The sequence below is a fragment of the Mus caroli genome, chromosome 17 (genome assembly GCF_900094665.2).
Source record: "Mus caroli chromosome 17, CAROLI_EIJ_v1.1, whole genome shotgun sequence".
NCBI lineage: Eukaryota > Metazoa > Chordata > Mammalia > Rodentia > Muridae > Mus > Mus caroli.
Window position 1 is genome coordinate 27,100,148 of NC_034586.1, and position 19,716 is coordinate 27,119,863.

General features: G+C 47.8%; 1 protein-coding gene across 2 annotated transcripts in view; it reads left to right on the forward strand.

The window, feature by feature from the left end:
- Ubash3a (ubiquitin associated and SH3 domain containing A) overlaps positions 1 to 12,199 on the forward strand; it is a 33,959-nt gene extending 21,760 nt beyond the window's left edge. The window contains exons 8-14 of one of the 2 annotated variants that reach the window (XM_021149755.1): positions 1,635 to 1,734; positions 2,505 to 2,627; positions 5,452 to 5,544; positions 7,128 to 7,272; positions 7,861 to 7,967; positions 9,148 to 9,257; positions 11,051 to 12,199. In XM_021149755.1, the coding sequence (XP_021005414.1) occupies positions 1,635 to 1,734; positions 2,505 to 2,627; positions 5,452 to 5,544; positions 7,128 to 7,272; positions 7,861 to 7,967; positions 9,148 to 9,257; positions 11,051 to 11,188 (816 nt within the window). In that variant the 3' untranslated portion in view covers positions 11,189 to 12,199. The remainder of the gene's footprint in view (positions 1 to 1,634; positions 1,735 to 2,504; positions 2,628 to 5,451; positions 5,545 to 7,127; positions 7,273 to 7,860; positions 7,968 to 9,147; positions 9,258 to 11,050) is intronic. The other variant, XM_021149756.2, reaches the window with a different exon arrangement.
- Positions 12,200 to 19,716: the final 7,517 nt, after the last annotated feature.

Sequence of the window (19,716 nt, forward strand, 5' to 3'; positions counted from 1 at the left end):
AAAAAAAAAAAAAAGGAATGGCTTATTTTTGTGTTTGTCATGGTCTTAAAGTGTTCAGTCCATCATCATTTGATGGGTTGCTTGGGGCTTGTTCTGATGCAGTTTACTACAATACAAGCAGGCAGTAGAGGAGAGTCAGTTACCTGATAGAAGCCAGAAAGCAAAAAGAGGAAGGTGCTGGATCCCAAGAGCCCTTCAAAGTCACAAGTCCAGTGACCTAACTTCTTCCCACCAGGCTCTCCTCCAAAAGATCCCACTCTTAGCAGTACCATGGGCTGCAACCAAGCCTTCCCCATCCAAGCCTTTGAATAACATTCAAGATTCGAACTGGCTGTGGTAACACATATCTGTAATCCCAGCACTTGGGAGGCAAAAGCAGGAAGATAGCTATGAGTCTGAGACCAACCTGGGCTACATAGAAAGTTCTGGGACAGCCTGGGCTATAGTATCAGAACATGTTTCGAATATTGAAAACAAGAAAGAAAGAAAGAAAGAAAGAAAGAAAGAAAGAAAGAAAGAAAGAAAGAAAGAAAGAAAGAAAGAAAGAAAAGGGGGAAGGAGAGAGGGGAGGAAGAAAAAGAGAGAGAAAAGGAGGAAAGGAGAGAGATGAAAGAAGAGAGAAAGGAAGAAAGAAAGGAGGGAGGGAAAGAGAAAAGAAGGAAGGAAGGAAGGAAGGAAGGAAGGAAGGAAGGAAGGAAGGAAGGAAGGAAGGAAGGCAGGCAGGCAGGCAATAGCTGTGCCAGTATTGAATGCATACAGACTTTGTCTGCCACTGTTCCCTAAGCAATATGACATAATTCCTAATTCATAATGCCCAGCTATAGGAAGGCAGTGAGGAAGAAGTGGGGAAGGGGTGGGGGGAGCTTCTTACCTGAGTGTTCAGAAGCAAGACACTCACCTGGGCACTGTGAGGAAGCTGCCTCGGGATGGACTCAAGTATGGCTAATCCTGGAGGGCTCCTTGGAAGAGGAAGTGTAAGAGTAACTGAGTAAACTATAGATAGATTGATATATGAGAGAAAGAAAAAGAGGAGAGAAAGGAAGGAAAGAAGGAAGGAAGGAAGGAAGGAAGGAAGGAAGGAAGGAAGGAAGGAAGGAAGGAAGGAAAGAAGGAAGGAAGGGAAGAAGGGAGAAAGAAGGAAGAAAGGAAGCAGGGGATGGAGGGAAGAAGAGAGATGGTTAATAGGTAGGTAGGTAGATAGATAGATAGATAGATAGATAGATAGATAGATAGATAGATAGATAGACAGACAGACAGATGTAGGGAACCAAATATTCAAATACTTAAGCCTATAGATGATACTTCTCATTACAGCCACCATAGACTGACAGGTAATAGATGATAATAGAAGGAAAGAGACAGACAGACAGATAGACAGACACTTGGAAGAGACAAAACAGTTGAAAAGTGTCTGTGATGGGCTCAATCCTCTTTCCAGCTCTTTTATGAAGTCACAGAGCCCAGGAAATTAAACATAGGGAGAAATAAAAGCAATCCTCCAGTCTCACACTGACACTGGCAGCCTGACCGACCACAGTTGCTGAGGAGCTTGGGAGAGGCTCCGACCCTAGGCAATGGCTGGTGGATACTGCAGAGTCTGCTTAATAACTCACGTCCCATTGCTCCCACCCCAGGCTACCATCTCGAGGAGAGGCATTCTGGTCATACGTCATGGCGAGAGAGTGGACCAGGTCTTTGGGAAGTCTTGGCTACAGCAGTGTACTACTGCTGATGGTAGGTGGAGTCCAAATGACTCTAGACAGATTAGCTCTCTGTCCTTGAGGGACCCTAGACCATGGCATAGCTCCTGCTGGGAGACGCCAGTGCCCTCAGGCTTTGGGGCCACTAATGTGGATAAGGAAACCCACCAACATACACACTGTCCACATGCCTAAGCCAGGCCCTTGGCATCAGGTCAGTGATTGGTTACAATTCTGGTTTCCCCTTTTCTCTAATGAGAGGTTAAACCACTTGTTTCTGGTCACACAGCTAAGGCTCAGGATTTCTAACAGATTGACAGATCTTAGAGATCAACATCAAAGGGACCAGGGTGTCACACAGCCCCTGTTTTCTGGTCCTGCATTCAAGCACCTGACTGAAGAGTTCCCATGGCAGAGCACCTCCAGCCAATGTGTACTGCCCCACCGGCAGCAACACACACAGGAGGCTTCACACTGCAACCGGTTAACTGATAACTACTCCAAAGCTTATCCTGGGGATGCAGGTTTCTCTCCCCTGTGAGTGATAAAGGTTAAAAGGAAAAAGTGGGCTCCCGGCCCCTGGGGCGCAAACCTAAGCGTTGTACAGTTGAGAACATGTTACAGGCCTGCAATATTTGTTCTATGCAGTCAATCCACATCATAAGAACACTTCACAAACGACATCCTTGGCAAGCACTCAGACAATAACCTTCCCTGCAGAGAGGATCTCTGTCTTGGGGTCTTGGGTAACGAGTAGAATATGCCTCCGTGACCTCAGATGTCTGCTACTTGTTTCTACCTCAGGAAAATACTACAGGCCAGACCTGAACTTCCCCCGCAGCCTGCCAAGGAGGAGCAACGGCATCAAAGACTTTGAAAACGATCCACCGCTATCATCCTGTGGAATTTTCCAGGCCAGACTTGCCGGTATGTTTAAGAGTATTCCCACAGGAGAGTAACACTAACAATAATGACTACATTGTATCCCCTGAGCCCCTGCCGTGCATCCTTTGATAGTACTGGCATCTTCTTCCCTACTCTGCCCCACCAGGAAATGGAGATTGTCTTAGTTACAGTTCTATTGCTGTGAAGAAACAGCAGGACCAAGACAGCTTATAAAAGGAAGCATTTAATTGGGGGCTTGCTTGCAGTTTCGGAGGGTGAGTCCATGATTATCATGGCAGGGACCATGCTGGCAGGCAGACAGTCAGGCATGGCGCTGGAACAGCAGCTGATAGCTTACTTCCTGACCCATAGGCAGAAGGCTGAGGGATACTGGGCCTGGCATGAGCTTTTGAAACTTCAAAGCCCATCCCCAGTGACATACCTCCTCCAACAAGGCCACACCCCCACTCCAACAAGGCCACACCCACTCCAACAAGGCCACACCCACTCCAACAAGACCATACCTTCTAATCCTTCCCAAACAGTTCAACTAACTGGGGACCAAATATTTGAATATATGTGGGGGGGGGGGCATTCTCATTCAAATCACCACAGATGTTAGATCATTTACCCAGGGTCACACAGGTAGTGGCCAAAAGTGGAGCCGTCTGATCCAGGAGTGCATAATTGATGATGCAAGCAAGGAAATATAGGGAAGGAACACTGCAGGGAGAAGAAATAGCAATAAACACTATATGCACCAAGAGTGCCACTTAAAGAATTAAAACCGAGCTGGGGAGATAGCTCAGTTGGTCAAGTATTTGCCCAGTGAGCACATGGGCCTGGGTTTGATCCTCAGAACCTATGTGGAAAAGCCAGGTGTGGTGGTATGCACTTGTATTCCCAGTGCTGAGGAAAAGCAGAGGCAGGGTGCTCCCCAGGGCTCCCTGGCCAGACAGGCTCGCCTACAAGGTTAACTCCAGGCCCGTGAGAAATGCCATTTTAAATATAAGGGTGAATGGCATTCCTGAGGATGACTGCTGAGGCTGATCTCTGACCTCCACACACAAGCATACATGCACACCAGTATGTGTGCACACATGCACATGCACAGACACACACACACTTTAAAGGCACACACACACACCCTCACAGGTAATATTGCACTATGACTCATGCCCTTGAGTTTACGACTGGGGTGTCTTCGTCTGTGACATCTAAGAGATTGTGATGCTTCTCTGGTTACATCGTACAAATTCAGAAAGCTGAGCCTAAGGGGGCAAGCAGACATCCCAGTCCCTGGCTGCTTAGCTACAGGAACCCACTAGAACAAGCTTTCCTGCTTCTCACCCTGTGTGAGCCACAGGGGTTCACTGGCAGCTCTCAGGGTGGGAGGCTGGGTTCACACTGTGACTGTTTCAGGCTCCCAGTCAGACAACAGTTAGTTCTGGGGTTGGGATACCCCAGCTGAACATAGCCCATTTGGGCCCCTCCTTCCCTAGGAGACATGACATGCTCATATGTCATGTGAGCCTGTAAATATGTCCCAGAAGTCTTGTCCTCATACCCAAATACTTACAAAGGTGTTTGAACAGCTCTTGGTGTATATTCATGGGAGCATCCGGGGATGTGTGGCATAGGTAACAAGTATCCCTAGCTGCTATATCCCTGCCACCATCTGGTGACAGAAATTGAAGTCCCAAGGTCATGGTTCAAGCAGATGGCTCCTTCTGAGGCTATGAGGAAGATTTATCTCTCCCTATTGCTCCTTGGGGTCTTGCCCTGATATCTTCACATCATCCCTTTCTGTCCGTCTCTCTACTCAGCCTTCTCCTTTGCAGAAGACATGTTGGTACAGAACGCAGCCTACGTTAACTTGTTCTCAGTTACCCCATGGGATGCTGGGGGATAGGTGGCAGGATCCTTTGTGGGCACAGAATCCATGGGTATACATATATGTATACATATATACATATGCATGTATATGTGTGTGTGTGTGAGTGTGTGTGTGTGTATCCCATAAATTTTGCATGAAATCTGTGTGTTTGGTACAGTCACAACTTTCTGATATTTTTTATTCCTATTAGTCAAAGCCTTTGACACAGATCCATTGATTAAGGTCCCAGTCTATGGATGTCAGTATTCCAACTTGCCCATAACTGACAACCCCAAGCCTCTTGTCAGAAATCTCTTGTGCCATGGGGTTTCCTTTGCCACCAGCTAGGCTTCTAGTATTACAGAGAAAACATGGTTGGATTACAGCTTGTCCTTCCACAAGCCAAAATCTGACCAACTAAATGGCCACAAAGGTATAGACCTATGTGCACCTTAAGCTTATAGTGCAGGTGTGACTTGAGTGGGGCATGGCAGGTTTTCAGCCCACAGAGTCACTTTTATCTGGCGCCCAGGCCTCCTTCCAGACTCACCCAGGCTATGGGCAGAGCTCAGGTCCTCAGGGATGCAGGGCTGGGGTCTCCCCTGGCTGCTATTGGTACTTTCCACTTCTGAGGCTACACCCATGTCTGGTAACATGGGATGCTCCATCTTTCAACACAGCTAAAGGATATGGTTCACATGCCAAGTACGACCACATTCGTGTCTGCTCATTCCTGCTCTGTGGCCAGCTGGGAGAAACCGCCACTGCTTACAGCCTCAACAACCCCTGTACCACCACCTCCACCATACAATATAGTGTAGTTACAAGACCATTGCTGGTCACAGTTGCAGGTTCTATCCTAACCTAGTTGGGGACCCTGCAGGTGTGTACAGCAGCGGGTAAGAGTCTCATCCATCCCTGCCTGCTACCAAGGCAAGTGCCCATCCTGGGCTGATGCATGAAGGGAGTTTCCTACCTGTTGTTTTCTAGGAGAAGCCCTGCTGGACAGCGGCGTCAGAGTCACCGCGGTCTTCGCGTCTCCAGCCCTGCGCTGTGTGCAGACAGCCAAGCACATCCTGGAAGGTGAGAAGCTCAGCAGGCCTTGCCTCTGGCTTGATCTTGAGGATATTCTCCATGGAGAGCAATGAGGGTGTGGCGTGAATGAGATGATGAGCAAGGAGTGGCCACAACTAAGCCAAAGAAAGACAGTTAGAAGCCAGCCTTCGAGGTGCTGCTGGCAGAAATGAGCCATTCATGTTCCAAAGTGCTAGGGTTGTACCACTGGTCTCTCAGGGTCAACATCTGTAATCATACTTTGCCAAGTGGCTCAGTTCTGCCAAGTGTCTCGGTACTTGGGAATGAACAGTCACAAGCCTAGAGACCTGGAGCTACTGAGAACCCTTCTAGATCCACGGGTGACTTCCCGGGGCAGGGTCAGCTCTGGAAGGGAGCTGTCCAGCATCTCCCAACTGTCAGGAAACCATTCACAGATCCTCTCAGCCAGTGAGACAACATTGCCATGTGGGTGGCTGGTGGTCACCAAGGTTCTGCCCCCACTTAGGGGGTCATGGAAGTGTCCATATCAGGAGATAGAAACCCTCTTTGTTCACTGCAGAACAAAGTTCCTGACCAAAGTCAGCACCCTGCCTGCCACCAGGGGGCAGAGGCCCTGCCCCTAGTCTGAACACAGATAGCCTTACTTGACAGGTCTTTTTGGTCAAGATAGAAAGTGCTTGGGAGGGGTGAGCTGTGAGAAATCAGAATGTTCCAGAAGTTTCCTCCCCTACTCTTCACCTCTCGCCCCCTTGGGACTCCCTGTCTCCGTCACTGTATCATTCCATCAAGGATGAAACTGCGGTGTGGATTAAGTGAGCTGTATATGGAGTTATAGTGAGACCCCAGGGTGAGTCCACTGCCTACGGTGTCCCTGTAGCCAAGCAGCATGGCCCCTCTTGATGGGCAGCATGCTGTCAGTCCTTGGATCCCTCCAAATGCCTGGTGGTCCGGGTCTTAGAGAAAGCAGTGCTTCGCTTGAATCCCAGGATGATGTTTGCCAGGGAAGAGTCACATATATGACATGTTTCCTTGGACTCAGTTATGGGTTGGTGTTCTGGTTCGCTTTTCCATTCCTGTGATAAAACACTAACCAAAACCAACCGGGGAAGGAAGAGGCATACTTGACTTACACTTCCACATCACTGTCCATCAATCAGATCGGTTGTGGTAGGAACTCAAAGCGGGAACCGGAAGCAGGAGCTGAAGCCATGGAGGGGTGCTGCTTATAGCCTTGCTCCCCGTGACTTGCTCAGCCTGCCTTCTTATAGCACCTAGGATTACACGCCCAGGTGTGATACCACCCACGGTGGTTTTGGCCCTCCCACATCAGCAATTAATCAAGGCTATGGATGTAATAATGTATGCCTTTAATCGCAGTACGTGGGATGCAGAGGTGGGCAGATCTCCGTGAGTTCAAGGACTCTGCATAGTGAATTCCAGGACAGCTAGAGACTTGCCTACAGACCAGTCTTCTCAGTTGAGATTCCTTCTTCCCATCATGACTCCAGCTTGAGTCAAGTTGACAAAAATGCTCACTACCAAGGCGGATATAGGATGAAGGAGTTTCTTTAGGTTTGTTGTTTCCAAATGCTTCTTTCCATTGACCCAAGAACTCAAACTGGAGAAGAAGCTGAAGATAAGAGTTGAGCCTGGAATCTTCGAGTGGATGAAGTGGGAAGCCAGCAAGGCCACGCTGACCTTCTTGACCTTGGAGGAGCTGAAAGAAGCAAACTTCAATGTTGATCTTGATTATAGGTATGTACCTTGCAAGTCTCTGCCACCCAGAGATTTCTTCTCTGGACCCTGTTAAAGAAAATCTATCTACTGAGGTAGAACCATGCAGTGGAGAGTAGGGTAGATTGAGCTGTGTATATAGTACCAGCAGGATCGGGGCAATGAGAAGTGGCTTCAGGGTTATGGTCTTGCTCAGCCAACCCAAAACTCCTGGTGAAGGCAGCTACAGTGAACACACACCACCTAGAGATGAGGGAGGCTGGGAAACCTGACCATGTATGGAAGATGGGGGTATTCCTGCTAAAGCTGACCCTACATGGATGGACACAAAGGGACCTCACCCAGAAGAGGGTCCTGACTCTGGTTTGTGATGGGGAGTGGCTTTGTTCTTCCCCTGGGGTGACTATCTCCAGGTAGAGTGAGATGTACAGCTTTCCTGCTGTTCATTCAACCTCCATGCTGGTGGTACCACAGCCCTTTGCCAGTGTGAACACATCCAGGAGCCCCTGCTGGCTGTAAACCCACGAGCCCTGCCTGGTAGGCTGTTTAGAGGATCATGGTCCCACTCAGCTGCTCCAGCTGCCTATGTCTCTTTCTATCTTCTTTCAGGCCAGCATTGCCCCGCTGCTCCCTCATGCCAGCTGAGAGCTATGACCAGTACGTGGAGAGATGCGCCGTGAGCATGGGGCAGATCATCAACACATGCCCACAGGACAGTGAGTGTCCCACAGGCTTGAGGAGGACAGCCTCAGGCTTCCCTGGGATGGGATTGGCTGATTCTGGCCTGTTAGTGTCTCTACCTCCTCACTCCCATACTCTGGCCAAGACAGTACATCATCTCCACCATGACAGGGAGTGGATGCATACACACATACTCCATGTAGCCCATCTTAGTTAGGGTTTTACTGCTGTGAAGAGACACCATGACCAAGGCAACTCTTATAAAGGACAACATTGAACTGGGTTTTGAAGTTCAGACCATTATCATCAAGGCAGGAACATGGTAGTATCCAGGCAGGCATGGTACAGGAGGACCTAAGAGTTCTACATCTTCATCTGAAGGCTGCTAGGAGAAGACTGACTTCCAGACAGCTAGGATGAGGGTCTTAAAGCTCATGCCCACAATGACACACCTACTCCAACAAGGCCACACCCATTCCAACTAGGCCACACCCACTCCAACTAGGCCACACCTCCTAATAGTGCCACTCCCTGGGTCAAGCATATGCAAACCATCACACCAGGCTTGCATGCTCTGGGGCTGAGCATGGATAGCCCTAGAACATCAGGGTCTTCACCAACTATGGGAACAAGAGAAGCCCAGAATGACAGAAGGATCAAGTAGCCAATGCCTAAGGAAAAGGACGCTGAGCCACAGCCCTCCCACCCTAACCACCAGCCATGCTCCCAGCTCTCCTGGCTCCACACCATCAACCGCTGCCTCTCCAGTGTGAGACCCACACCGAGGTGCTGGATCCCATCATGTCATCTGAGGTGGCTCCCCAAGTCCCGCTAACCCTTATCTAAAGCAGGCAGCATCTCAGGCTCACAGTGATAAGCCAGATAAAGTGATTGGCTCGGGTCTGGATAGCAGCCATCACACACCCACCTGTGGCTGACAGGACCTAGGCAGCCAGCCACAAGAGGATAGAGACTCAGATCATCCGTATACCATCCTTGAAGCTGGCACACAGTCACCACACCCTAGCCCTAGGCCCCACATCACAAGGTGGTGTGCTCTAAATCATGGCAAAAGACTGGGTCTTCCTACTCTTGCTACTTCCTACCCACCACCTCATAGGGGCACGGTAGCTGGACCCATAAGACATTGAAGAGGATTATATGTTGCAAAGTGCTCTCTGGGCCTGCTCTGACCTTGACGTGTTTTGTCTACAGTGGGCATCACCCTCATCGTGAGCCACAGCTCAGCGCTCGACTCCTGCACGAGGCCGCTCCTCGGGCTCCCACCCAGAGAATGTGGGGATTTCGCCCAACTGGTAAGAAAGGTATGTGACCCTCTTATACCTCTTTAGCCTCCAAGTGAAGCAAGCGCTGGGTCATGGCACTCTTTATAGAATGACAAGCATCCATCAAATCCAGGGCTGGCTATGTGAATGTGCCTATCTGCTCTCATGGAGGGCATACCTGCAGGAGCTGTGGGTAAACCTGTCACCCTAACACCCGAGTGGCAGTCTCCCCGGTTCTTTGCAACCAGCAATGTCAAGAAGTTTCAGAGCTAGCCCATAGCCCATCTCTTGCGGCTCTGAGAGTATAAGGGTCCTGTGAGGAGTCAGGAGTCACTGTTTGAGTAAGAGAAGGCTAGACCCTGTGTGGTCCTGCCTTCCTCAGGGGGGCCTGGGAGGGGTACTGACAGATGGAAGGAACTTCCACCCACTCACCTTCTGAGTCACCTGTCAAAGGACAAATGGGAACTCACTGTAGCTATTTGTAGCATGACCAGGTGCTGGGCCAGTCTCATGAAAGACTCCAATGACAAACTGGTGACAAACATGCTTTGGTGGCACTTTGAGTGCCCTATTGAATATAGCACTCCAGCAGATCAGAGAGGGAGGTCGCCAGACCATGAATTATTCATCTTAGACTAGCTCTTTTCCCCTGGTGACCAGTTCTCTCTCTCTTCCTCATCAAGATAATTAACCAGTGATCCTGTACCCTGACTCTATTGGTATAGAAAATTACCAATGAGAGCTAGGCATGATGGGGCATGCTTGCTGTAATTGCAGCTACTCGGCAGGCTGAGGCAGGCTGACCTCATGAGCTTATGAGTTACGGGTTCTCTAAGCAACATAGGGAACCCCAGTTGAAGGAGAAAGGAGGGAAGAGAGAAGGAAAAGGGAAGAGGAGGAGGAGGGGAAGGAGGAAGAAGAGGAGAAAGAGGAGGAAGAGGAAGACGAGAACAAGGACAAGAGAAAAAATGATTCCTATAAATTCTAAACTCTAGAACTTTCTTATGCTGACCACTTAAGAGTCTTCATCCACCCCACTCCACATTAGACAGCCCAGATCAGAAGTTTATCCAAGGGCTCTGCTGACAGATAACTGAAAGGACTGGTCCTTCCAATCAGGACCAGCATGCAGGACCCTGAGTATTCAAGGCTTTCCACTGACTAGCCCATTACACCCTCCTGGCAGTCCCTGTTTGCAGATGGGATGATTTTTTTCCCCTGAGTCAGCAGTAGCATCTGCTTAGATTCCTCCCTGCATCTTGGGATGTTTGCAAATTTTGTCTGACCAAAGAATTCCTAGACGTTAAAAAGAGGGTGAGGCAGTACTGGTAAGAAAGGCATGTGGACAGAGAAGCCTTAACACAAGGGTCCAATGGGCTGGTCCATTTTACATATGAAGGCACAGAGGTCCAACGTTTCACCTTGTGCTTTGTCCTATAGTCTAAACCCGCAATCCGGAACCTTTCTGTGTTGCTGAGGCACGGGTAAGATAGCTTATAGCCAGTTGGCAGGGTCTCCCACCCCCTTAGATATGTGGGCCTGGTAATTCTGTGGGAAAGGAGGACTAACCCATGGCTCCCAGAATGCTTAGCAGTCCCACTCCAAGTTGTAATGAATCTCTAGGTAACAATGTAACCCGTTGTTGGGAGCGTTGAGCATCCCCAGGCGAAATTAAATGGTAGGTGCTGGCATTGGTTCCATGGCTCCCTGGCAGCCTGGGACCATTGGGTCCCCTCCATGACCGGGAGGCACATTTTCAGTGGGTTTAAGAAATGCTCCAACGTTGATTGACTTGTAACAGAATATTATAAACATACTAAACCCTCTTCCAGATTCCATCTCTGGGCATGTGCTTCTGTGAGGAAAACAGAGAGGACGGAAAGTGGGACCTGGTGAATCCGCCAGTAAAGACACTGACACACGGGGCCAACTCGGTCTTTAACTGGAGAAACTGGATCTCAAGCAACTGAGGCAGCCCGAGCTTTCCAGGAAGAGGTGACTGCCCTATGCCAAGGCACGAGGGGCTGTGATAATGATTACAAAGGCATCCTAGCCTCTTGCCCGGTGTGACTGGAGGAAAGAACAAAACACACTCGATACTCAGGGGGAATAGCCATGGCTCAGACCTTCGTCACTGCCACCCGTGGATCCGCTGTCCTGCCAGCCACTGCAGAGGCCAGAGCAGAGGTCTGGATTAGGATACCACATTGCAACATGTGCACTGGTTTGGAGAGAACAGAGGAACTGCCTCACTTCCAGGAACTACAGACTCCCCGCACTTGAAGATGCCACCCATCTATTTTGTATGTTCTTAGGAGCCCTCCTTTTTAATATAACCATCGCTCTTTAGCCAGGGCCACACCAGCTGAAAAAGGAACAATGGTCAATGAAAGAAATGGCCAGCCCACCAGATCAAAACCAGGACAGCAGCTGGCACCAGCACTTTAAGGGTTCCTTGCTGTTGCTCGAACACAGAGTTGGAGACAGTAGTGCTTGAAAGCCATGCAAAATTCCTAATGCACAGAGACAAAGTGTGTGATTCTGGAGGTTAGCGTGGGCTGTGTTCCTCTACAGATTCTAGAAGACTCTTCCCCAGCCATTCCAGAATCCAGAGGCCTCTGTCCTTCCTGGCATCCTATTTATTATATTATATTCCTGGCATCTACTACCTTATGATTCTATTCAAACCCATCAGTTTGGGGAAATTCTAAGGCACGGTCACATAGCCCCTGCCTTGAGCCTCCTGCCTCGACCTCACAAAGACGCCATGACAAATTGTGCTCAGTAGCCTAGGGTCTTCTCTCATCTTAAACTTGGCAACTAAGCCTGCAAAGTCCCTTAGCCACAGGGGTCACTTGTTCATGGTCCCGGAAGTTAGGATGTGTCTTAGAAGGCCATCCTCCAGCCTACCTCAGCCTCTGTTCTTCCAAGCACATCATGGCCGTTGTACAAGGGTCTAGACATAAAGATCTGTGCCTCCTACACACACTTCGCTCAGGTCGTTTTCTGGCTCCTCCTTTTCTCTCTTCTCAATGAGCAGGAAGGGATGGGGGCTTTGTGAGTGGAAGGAGTGAGCCCCTTGCCTTAATGGGAAGGGGTGGCAGCACAGTCACAGCGGGGAAGGCCGTTCCTAAGACATGGACTGAGGGAATGTGTAAGCACTATATGTGAACTCAGCAGGAGCTCTGGCTTGGGAACTGCTGATCCAGTGGTAAGTGGGATTCTCTGTAGAGTGTCCTTCCACCTCACCCTACAGAGGCCATCCTGTCCCCAAGTGGCCGACACTGCACAAGTGGATTATACTCAGTCATCCCCACACCATGCTTAAAAGGGTGGGGGGGGGGGGAATGTTCTTCTTTCCCAGCCCCTTGTTGCAAAATTGTGGTTACTTTTTACAAATTTGTGCTCTGGGCTGCAGCCCAAGGCAGGAAGGACCTGGAAAGCAGGAGGGAGGAGGTAAGGGAAGGGAGGAGGAAGGGAGGGAGGGAGGGAGGGAGGGACCGAGGGAGGGAGAGAGAGATTAGGGTCTTGGGGGGGGGGGGGCTTATGTTTCTGAGCTCGTCTGACCCCTGCTGGTGACATTTGGAAGGACACCTTCCTCTGGGCACTGCCCTGGCCCACCTCCCAACCCACAGTCTTTGATCTTTTCACTTGAGTTTTTAAAAGTAAGATTTTGATTGACACATGTCCTGGGCAGAGCTACCTTCTTTCTTCTCAAGTTCAACCAGTAGACAGTTCTGCAGGGTTCAGAGGTGGAAGCAAAGACAAATGATCCTACTGATGGATGGGCCAAAAGCTCAAGGCATTCTCCCACCCCACCCTAGAACCTGGGGAAGTCTGGGAAGCGACTTGGGGGCTGAGCCACCTGAAAAGCCATTTGAGAGTCACCACTGTGGGCTGAATCAGTTCATCAGTCACACAGAAGTCTTGATCCCGGTACTCCAGTGTGAGACTGTATTTGGAGATAGGATTGTTAAAAAAAAAAAAAAAAAGAAAGAAAAGTGCATGTGAGACACACATAGACAGAGAGAGACAGAGACAGAGAGAAACAGAGAGAGGCAGACAGACAGAATATATGTAAGGACTCTATGTGTGTGCAGGCTACAGGGAATACATGGCTGTCAGACACTACCTACCTTTACATAGTGTCTTAGCTACATTTCTATTCCTGTGACAAAACATGATAACTAAGGCAGTTTTGAAAGCATTTAATTGGGCATGCAGCTTCAGAGGGCTAGAGTCCATGATGGTAGAGTGAAGGCATCACAGCAGGGACAGTTGAGAGCTCACATCTTGATCCACCCACAGTGACACACCTCTTCAATCTCCTAGGCCCTCCCAAACTCCTAGGTCCACCAACTGTGGACCAAGTGTTCAAACATATGAGCCTACCAGGGTTGGAGAAAGGGATGTGGCATTCTCATTCAAACCACTACATTTAGGGTGGTGGTTTGAATATGCTCGGCCCAGGGAGGTGCACTATTAGGAGGTGTGGCCTTGTTGGAGGAAGTGTGTCACTGTGTGGGTAAGCAATGAGACCCTCTCCCCAGCCACGTGGGAGCCAGTCTTCTCCTAGCTGCTTTTGGAACAAAAAGTAGAACTCTCAGCTCCTCCAGCACCATATCTGCCTAGACATTGCCATGATCCTACCTTGATAATAGATTGAATCTCTGAACCTGTAAGCCAGCCCCAATTAAATGTTGTCCCTTATAAGAGTTGCCATGGTCATGGTATCTCTTCACAGCAATAAGACCCTAACTAAGGTGCTTCGGTTTTGGATGCTGAAGTCAGGAGGCCAGCCTTGAGCACCAAGCATCTTTATCTTCTGAGCCATGTTTGTTGGCCTGGAGTCAGGACCTTGAAAAAACATACCTGGAGCTGGTCATGGTGGTGCACGCCTTTAATCCCAGCACTCAGAAGGCAGAGGCAGGCGGATTTCTGAGTTCGAGGCCAGCCTGGTCTACAAAGTGAGTTCCAGGACAGCCAGGGCTACACAGAGAAACCCTGTCTCGAAAGACAAAAACAAACAAACAAACAAAAAAATGGTCCTCATAGCTTCATATATTTGAATGCTTGGTCATCTGGGACCGGCACTACTCGAGAGGGATTAAAAGGTGTGGCCTGATTGGAGTAGGTGTGACCCTGTGTATGGGCTTTAGGCTTTCAGAAGCTGAAGCCAGGCCCAGTGGCTTTCTCTCTTCCTACTGCCTTCAGATCCAGAGGTAGAATGCTCCAGCACCATGTCTGCTGTGTGTCACCATGCTTCCTGCCTTGAGGATAACAGACTTAACTCTGCAACTGTCAGCAAGTCCCAATTGAATGCTTTCTTTTTTAAAAAGCTGCCATGATCATGGTGTCCCCTTTACAGCAATAGAACACTGACTGAGACACACATACCGAGAAGCAAGCCTGTAACGACATATCAGAAGACACTTCTACAAGTCAAGGAGAGAGGGCTCAGGAGGAAGCAGGCTGGGTGATACCTCCATGGAGAATTCCTTTTGATCAAGCATCTAGTCCATGTACATCGTATGTCAGTGCATGCAAGAGCACTCAAAGTCTCCCACCCAGGAGTTGAACACTAGGCAGGCTATACAGCTCCATATGAAGTACCAATGGCCAGACCTGTCTACACATCATGCATCGGAAGTACTGCAGAAACAATCTGCACTGCATGGAGGATACATGCCAGGTGTAAGCAAAGATGACTTCATCCTTTGGAAAGGTTTTGTGCATCCTAAAATCTTGGTTTCTACAAGGATCCAGAAACCAATCCACAGGGTACAGAGCAGACACTGGAGTCAGGGAAACATGTAGGGCTCCTGACTGGAGCAAAGGTTATTCTGAGAACAGGAAGTGGTTGTATCTGACCAAATGGTCTTCTACTATCACTAAGAATAGACCTGTCAACGTCAGATATCTCTGAGTCAAGCTCGGAGGCCCAGAGCCTGGCCCTCACCCACACCCGTTGAACCTCTGCACTCCACTTCCTTGTCTGTGAGATGGGCGACCATCAGAAGCGTCTCTGTGGGTTGTTGAGTGGTGATCAGCCCACCCAGGGATAGAACTATCTTCTCCAGCTGCAGTAACAGTTCCGTTACCCTTCATGGGGCAGCTGAATTAGCCACAGCTTTCTAGAATGCCTCGTAGCCCAATGGACAGGTGCGTCAAGTCTAGCATGACTAACCAAATGCCAGTTCACAGTATCAACTCCCTGGAGAGAGAAGGCTATCACGACCTGGGATTTGAGAAAATTGACTAAAATAGATTTTCTATATCCTGGAATGCAAGAAAATCATATTAACAAAAATGTAAAATAGCAATTTTGTTGGAGTCAGAAATTCAGGGTATTTTAAAAAAAAAAGAAAGAAAGAAAGAAAGAAAATAAGAGACATTCAGAAATGACTCCTGAAAAGACACAGAGTCCAAGAATGGCTTTTGTGGACTCTAGTTTCCTGGAGGAATAGAATGAAACGAAATGAAAATGTCATGAAGGAACCCATTATTTTGGAGACTGAAAGTAAAAAAAAAAAAAAAAGAAGAAGAAAGAAGAAAGAAAAAAAAATTAGGTAAAATCAGGTCCCACATTCAAGGCATGGGGCTGTCCTCCTACCTGTGAATAATTGGAACATAGCCCCAAAACACGGGCAAATTCTGAGATGGACAACAGTCAATGAAGATGGCAGCTTCTGAAGGAAGATGCAAGACCCTGAAATCCACAGGCACACTTCATGCTATTACAGGTCCACTCTGCCGTAAAGCAAATGCTGCAATAAAGTGAACCCCATAAAATCTCTGGTCTCCCGGTGAGCATACAAGTTGCACCACACTGATGAGTGTGTGATAGGGAGATGTTTTAAAATACAAGGTATAGACCTTAATTTAAAATATTGCTGAAGCCAGGCAGTGGTGGCACACACCTTTAATCCCAGCACTTGGGAGGCAGAGGCAGGCAGATTTCTGAGTTTGAGGCCAGCCTGGTCTACAGAGTGAGATCCAGGCCACAGGCCAGCCAGGGCTACACAGAGAAACCCTGTCTTGAAAAGCAAACAAATATATATATATGTATTGTGTGTGTGTGTGTATATATATATATATATATATATATATATGCATATATATAAAGAAAACCAGTAACAACCGTCGTAGCTATTGGGAAAATAGTGTGAGTAGATTTTAATGGATTTGCCTGTTGTAAGATTGCCACAAACTGAGGAAAAAAAAGAAAGAAAGAAAAAGCCATAAAGAAAAACCCACATCGATGTTCTGCAGGAAGGGATAAAGCAAAGAAAATAAGGTATGTTCCTTGCTGTAGTTAAGAACACAGACACATTGTGGTGGTTCGAATAAAAAAAGGTCCTCATAGCATCATATATTTGACCGCTTGGTCATCTGGGACCAGCACTACTCGAGAGGGATTAGGAGGTGTGTCCTGGTTGGAGTAGGTGTGACCTACAGTTGCTGTGAGAAAACACTCTAACCCTTGGTGTTTCGGATTCAGAAATATTTGTCCAAATCCCACTCTGTTCTCATGTCTCTGCCCTTGTTCAGATACTTAACATTTTTTAGATCCTCACATTCCACACCAATGTCCCTCCATTCTTCTGTGATCTCGTAATGTAAGCCATTACTCTGCCACACATCCTGGAAGGTTTGAACCTACATCCCTACAGGCTGTGTGTATTGAACACTTGGCCCCCAGCTGGTGGTCTGGTGGCTCCGCCTCCAGGAGGGAGAAACGCTATTGGACTTACACTTCCGGTTCACAGCCCACCACTGAGGGAAGTCAGGGCAGGAACTGGAGGCAGGAACCTGGAAGAACGCGGCTTGCTGGCTGGCTCTTTCTCAGGCTCCTACTTACTCAGCTTTCTGATACAGCCCAGGATACAGCAGCTGCCTGCGGTGGTACCAGCCACAATGGGCTGGACCCTCTTACATCAGATACAAATCAAGACAGTCTCCACCCAAGACACACCCACAGGCCAACCTGATTATTGGGAGTTTGTTTTGTGCTTAGGTGGGAATTTGCACATCCGCTGAAGGTCCCTGCCAACAGTTGTTTTTTTGCCGGGTCATTGAAGGGCCAGTGGCCAATGGCTGGGAAAGGGGAGAGAGGCAGGACTTTTTGGATTCCCAGGCAAGAAATGCTAAGGAAAGAAGGGGTAGAATGACCATGATGGGGAAGCAGAGCGATCAGACTAAAGAGCCCACTAACAGGTAAGACTCCGGGTAAGTGGCCCCACACTCCCCAGATTGGGTCTAGGGTAGCAGAGATGAAATATAGATTTAGCAAGTATAACTCAGGAATATTGGAGGGGAAAGTGGGTTAGCCATGTGGAGTTAGGGAGAAGCCCTGTTGCACTGTTAAGGCATGATAAAAATTAAACTGGCGTGTCTTTCATTTGTGAATCCAGAGCTCTATGGAGGGTACAGAGCTGGGAGTATTGAGCGGCCTATAAATATTTACCGCAACACCTGATGATATCAACTACTCAACTAAGACACCTTCTTCAGGTGATTCTGGGCTGGGTCAAGTTGACAGTTAATGCTGAGCAGGGCATCCCGCATGGTCTTAAAGAAATGGACAAGAGGCAACAATAGAAACTTAAACCCTGAAACTACCTGTAGGAAAATCTGCAGTTATTTTTCATGGGTTTTAATATCTCTCTCTCAGTAATTACTAAGAACAGAAAGAAAGAAAAATCAATAAATACATAAAAGACCCCACCGCACTACCAATCAACTTGACTTAATCAATATTTATGGAACAGCTCACCACACAGTGGTATATAATTTATTTTCTTTTCCAGTACAGTATGGCTCTATTTGCCAAAAGGACCACATTCTAGGCTAGAAAGCAAATTGTAATAAATGTAAAAGTATTTGAATCATGACGTATACATTTTCTCTCCATAAATGAAAAAGATTAGAAAAGATGGCAGACTACCTAAAAATAAAATCCACATATTTGTAAACTAATAATGTACCTGGATCAGAGACAAAAGCCAAAACAGGCAAAATGGGACAGGCAGGACGCATCTGCCATGTGTACCAAAAAAGCCTAAAAACCTGAGTTTGATCCTTGGAACCCACCTGGTGGAAGGAGAGAACCAACTCCCTCCCACAAGTTGTCCTCTGACCTCCGAGTGCATGCCATGGTGTGCAAACACACACATTTGCACACATACACACATGTCTGTGCCTCAGACTACTCGCCTCCTGACCCTACCTTCCTTTGGGGGTTGGAGGTGAGGTGGTGCAGTCAATGACACAGATTCTGGGAGCAGGTGAGAAACACAGCAGCAAGCTCTCTGAACACTGCTGCAAGCTCCTTTAAAACCCTCCATCCGAGTCCCCATTGGCCCCAAGAAAGCATCTCTTCTAAACGGCAGTTCCTGATTGGCTGGCATTGTCTGCACCAGCAATCCTTGCTCTCTCAGGCAGTCCTCCGTTAGATCCTCCTGTAGGAGATGCCTTTGTAGCTGTGCAGCCCCCAGCGTTTACATAGAGGTGACCTCGCCATTCCTGCTACAACACACCATAATTTTTTAGTCTGAGAAAAATTTTGAACTTTGTTCAAGAATGGGAATATAACCTATCAGAATCTGCGGGATGTCGTTACAGCAAGATTAGAGAGGAATTAACACCTCTCTAATATTAAAAGTCATTACTTGAAGAAAAACCTAAAACACATGGCCTTAGTGTCCTAACTATGAATAACAAGTAAAAAATAGTGACTCCGTAAGGGTCTGAAAATTTCTGAGTCCCACACTCAGATAGTATGCATTTATTCTGCAGAAAAAGCCAGCATGCAAGGGCTACCATTGCTTCCAAATGGCAACTCCTACAGAGACATTTGAGTTCCTTTTCTAACAGGATTGCTTGATTGCTTCTGAAATAACAGCAGACTTCTAAAACTTTAAGGCACATTTCAAAGGTTACCATTAACCTAAGGTCATAAAGAAGATACACACCACATGTGCAAAAACCAGAGCTAAGATATTGACTGAGTTTGTCTAAACAAAACTACAGTCTTAAACTTCCCCCATGACCCTCCAAGACAAATGGTGAAAGGCAAGCCAGATCATTGCTCCTCGTGTATATGCATGTAGGCATTCTCTGTTATAACCTCTTATTGATGTTAAGAGATATTAAGGAAAAGTGGTTGTTACTTCCTGTTATTTTTGTTGTTAGAGGTGTAATCATGTTTGTGTGACTATCTTCTTTGGGGTTTGTTGAAAGATTACTTTCTTGCTTTTTCTAGGGTGTAGTTTCCCTCCTTGTGTTAGCGTTTTCCATCTATTATCCTATGTAGGGCTAGATTTATGGAAAGATATTGTATAAATTTTGTTTTACCATGGAATATTTTGTTTTCTCTGTCTATGGTAATTGAGAGTTTTGCTGGGTATAGTAGCCTGGGCAGGCATTTGTGTTCTCTTAGGGTCTGTATGACATCTGCCCAGGACCTTCTAGCTTTCATAGTCTCTGGTGAGAAGTC